The following is a 3925-nucleotide window of genomic DNA, read 5'->3' as shown; positions in this document are numbered from 1 at the left end:
AAAATTCATATTTTGTTACGAAAGTTACACTAATACACATTACATTTTAAAGCCTTATTAATAAATATATTTTATGAAAGATTCAGTAAGAAGTTCGTAACATATAATTATTTTTCTATTACTATTCCAGTAGCTTTCTTCCTTATAAGAAGAGTATAATGATAATCTCATTCTTTTGCAGTATTCCACCAAATATTCTCGCCGTATCGTACTGCGCCTACGTAGCCAATCGTACCAAAGACAACGATGAATCAAATTGGAAAAACTTATGGAATGATTTTTCGGGATCAAATTTCGCCGCTCAAAAATCGATTATACTTCAATCTTACGCCTGCTCTACTAACGAACGTTTCCTGAACGAGTAAGTTAATGTTAATCACAATTTAATTAGTAGTGGGATAGTGAAGACAAATGCTTCTGTCGACTGCAATCTAGTCTGAAACTGTACCATCTGAATTAAACTGAGTAGATAAAGTAGATAAGAAAATTATCAAAAGATATAATTGTGGTAGAAATTCACAATTTGCTTGTTAAACCTTTTGTCTACTTTGCTAGAACGAAAAGAGACCTCGTGTTTGAAGTAGCCTATTGGTCAAAAGTGGACTCGAGTCAGTAATGACTTCGGATCAAGAATGACTCCGGGTAAAAAATGGACTCAAGCTAGTAATGACCCCAAGTCGAAAGTAATTCTAGGCCAGAAGTGGGTTCAAGCCATTAATGGCCCAGGGTCAAAAGTGACTCAGAGTCAGTAATGACCAATAGGCCACTTCTGACTTAGAGTCAAAAGCGACTCTAAGTCATACCATTGGTCAAAAGTAGAGCAAGGCCAGGGATGGTCTCAAGTCAGAAATAATCCCGGGGCAAAAATTGTTTAATCCTCCCTTCTACTATGTCAATCAGGTTGACGAAAAATCCTAATTTCAATTTGTTTACTTACCCCTGTTACAGTTTGCTCACCAAAGCGATCACGAAAGATTCTGGGATACGATTCGAGGATAGTTCGGGCGTTTTCACTTCAGTTATCAACGCTGGTCCGCACGGTGTTAAGCTCGTCATCGAATTTATAAAAACTAATTATGACAAGATGGTTGCCTAGTAAGTAGAAAAAAAAAGAATACATGGAGAATTATATTACGATTTCAGATTGAAGTCTGAATAAATTCCTTGTTTACCATTTTTACAGCTACAAGCAAGTCTCTAATGTCGTCAGCATAGTGAACACGGTTGGAAAGAACGTGTATTCGAATGAACTTTATGAATTGGTAAGTATAATAATATTGGATTACTTCAATGAGGGTATTATAATATCGAAAGGTAATGTTAAATAACTGTATTAATAAGAGTAAGAGGTACGCAGACGACGTAGAAGACATATTTTATAATTGACTTTTGGCAATTTTATTATTCATGGAGATAAAATAAATTTAGTGTTATTAAATAACTTTATCAAATATCAAACCGTAATGTTGAATAAGAGAGCATAAGAAAAATAAGAGTGTGTGTATATTTCAGGTAAACTAGGAAACATGTATTTATAAGTTTCATTTCTTTGCAGTTTCATTTCTCATGAGAATAAAATAAATTTAATATTATTAACACTTTATAAAGCATCAAAACGTAATAATGTCAAATAATAGTATGAATAAAAATAAGAGTATATGTACATCAAACAAATTAGAATTTTTATAAATGAGTTTCATTTTATTATATTTTCATTAGTGATAAAGATCAAATAAATTCAATATTATTTTTGTCTTATCAAATGTCGTGATTTGTCCCACAGTACCTGGAATTGGTGAACGAACTCACAAGCAGACTATCTACAGAAAACTGGAAATCAAATAAAAATGCCGTGGAGTATGAGTTAAATTGGGCCAAGAGGAATATACCAAAAATATTCAGTTGGCTCGAGCAGTATTATTCATCGACCGACTATCGTTTACCAAGATTGTTCACCCCGTTGAAATACGACATCTTCTTGACTCCAAAGCTGACCGAAGCCTCGTTCGCCGGAAAAGTACAGATAGAACTGAAACGTTCCGCCAATTACCTGTCCCACATAGTCCTTCACGCACACAAACTGAATATCACAGGCGTGCATGTGTACGAAAGTTCAAATTCGACCAAAGGGAGCGAACTGAGTATTAACCGCCGCGCACTGATAAAGGTTACGCAGATGTATTGGATATTTTTGAATAATTTTGTGAAAAGCGATCAGATCATTGTTGAACTAAATTATACGGGAACGCTGAACGATAACATGCAGGGCTTTTACCGAAGTTATTACTTCACACGTGATAAACAAGTTCGGTAAGCACAGTTGATAATTAATTAAGTAAACTAGTCTAAAAGAAATTTATTGAAAAATTTAATTGAATTTTGTACAGTTGGTTGGCTACGACTCAATTCGAGCCAACGTATGCCAGGCAAGCCTTTCCTTGCTTGGACGAACCATCCCTCAAAGCAATATTTGAAATCCACATCGAGAGACCCAAGAATTACAAGGCGCTTAGTAACATGCCTGTTGCATCAACAGACCGCTCAACGTGAGTAAAGAACACTGACAATAGGTGTAATTCGTTTATTTTTAATTAGAGATTATATAATTTTTTATTTTTTTATTATTATGAGATTATTTCTAGTCCCAATACTTATGTGATTTTAAAGAAAAGAGAAAATAATATGAAACAAGACAGAAATAACACGTTTCTTCTTGCTCTTCTGTAAAATGTCATCTTTGTTAGATGCAAATTAGTATCGATATATCATATAATTACATATTTATTGAATTATTTTTTAGTATTCCAAATTACGAATTGGATCACTTTGAAAAGACGTTTAAAATGTCTACGTACTTAGTGGCATTCGCGGTCACCGATTTTGAGGTCGTAAGACCAGGTTACGACCGAATAAACGTATGGGGTAGGCCAGATATCGCGTCGAAAGGTGACTACGCGCAAACCATTGCCACGCAAGTGCTCGAATATCTGCATCAGGAAACTGGACACGCGTACAGTTTGCCAAAATTGGATTTAATCGGCATTCCAGATTTTCAATCGGGCGCTATGGAAAATTGGGGTCTTATTACATTCAGGTAAATTATATTCAATTCACAGTGATTATAAATTTTAGAAAATTACACTATGATTTCTTATTTAAAAAAATATATCATTAACATACAATTATAAAATCTATTTAATAAAATAATGGCACTATATCATTCTTTTTATTATGCTTTTTCAGAGAGTATGGGCTTTTCTATGATGGGAAGGTTACAACAACTAAATATACGGACTATATAATCACTATAATTGCTCACGAGCTTGCTCATACATCGTTCGGGAATTTGGTCACTTGCGACTGGTGGGAGTACATATGGTTGAACGAAGGTTTTGCTGAGTACATGCAATGGCGCTTTGCACATTTGGTAAATATTTGTAGAACACTTATAATTTATGTTTAACGAAGTTCTATCAATAATGGAATTAAAAAGATTTTAATGAAATTTGGTAGACTGATATGTAAAGCTTTTAAAATGATTTTGGTGACCAAGAGTACCTAAGAAAAAAGTTATTAAAGATTTCAGTTTGAATTATTTTATACTGCTTCTTATTTAGGTAAAATGAAGCACTTGGCAATCAAGTACTGCTAGAAATTTTCCTAATCAAACACAAATAAATATTTGAGAGCCAAATGGATATTAAAAAATAATTAATTTAGATGACCCTTTTGTTTGAGATATATTTTAAAGAAGGATTACACAGATTCTTTCTGAAACACAGTTTTTAATTCTACTTCTATAATTACTTAAGGCTGTATAAATCCATACATAAAAACAATGACAAAGCATTGAAATTTTAACAGTTACTAGATATTACATTAATAAAACACTACAAAATTTTAGAAATTTTGCGAACCTATTAAA

At 33.1% G+C, this 3925-nt stretch overlaps 1 protein-coding gene across 1 annotated transcript in view; it reads left to right on the top strand.

Annotated features, from left to right (window-relative positions):
- Positions 1-3925, top strand: part of LOC108632518 (putative aminopeptidase-2) — a 53943-nt gene that overhangs the window by 28562 nt on the left and 21456 nt on the right. The window contains exons 19-25 of the mRNA XM_018037169.2: positions 182-361; positions 949-1095; positions 1184-1262; positions 1784-2310; positions 2388-2546; positions 2801-3094; positions 3244-3427. Coding sequence (XP_017892658.2) covers positions 182-361; positions 949-1095; positions 1184-1262; positions 1784-2310; positions 2388-2546; positions 2801-3094; positions 3244-3427 — 1570 coding nt within the window. The remainder of the gene's footprint in view (positions 1-181; positions 362-948; positions 1096-1183; positions 1263-1783; positions 2311-2387; positions 2547-2800; positions 3095-3243; positions 3428-3925) is intronic.

This window comes from Ceratina calcarata, unplaced genomic scaffold, assembly GCF_001652005.2.
Source record: "Ceratina calcarata isolate Rehan_Ccalc_2016 unplaced genomic scaffold, ASM165200v1 scaffold159.2, whole genome shotgun sequence".
Lineage (NCBI taxonomy): Eukaryota > Metazoa > Arthropoda > Insecta > Hymenoptera > Apidae > Ceratina > Ceratina calcarata.
The sequence above is the reverse complement of the archived record's forward strand: the minus strand, read 5'-3'. Positions and strand labels throughout refer to the sequence as shown.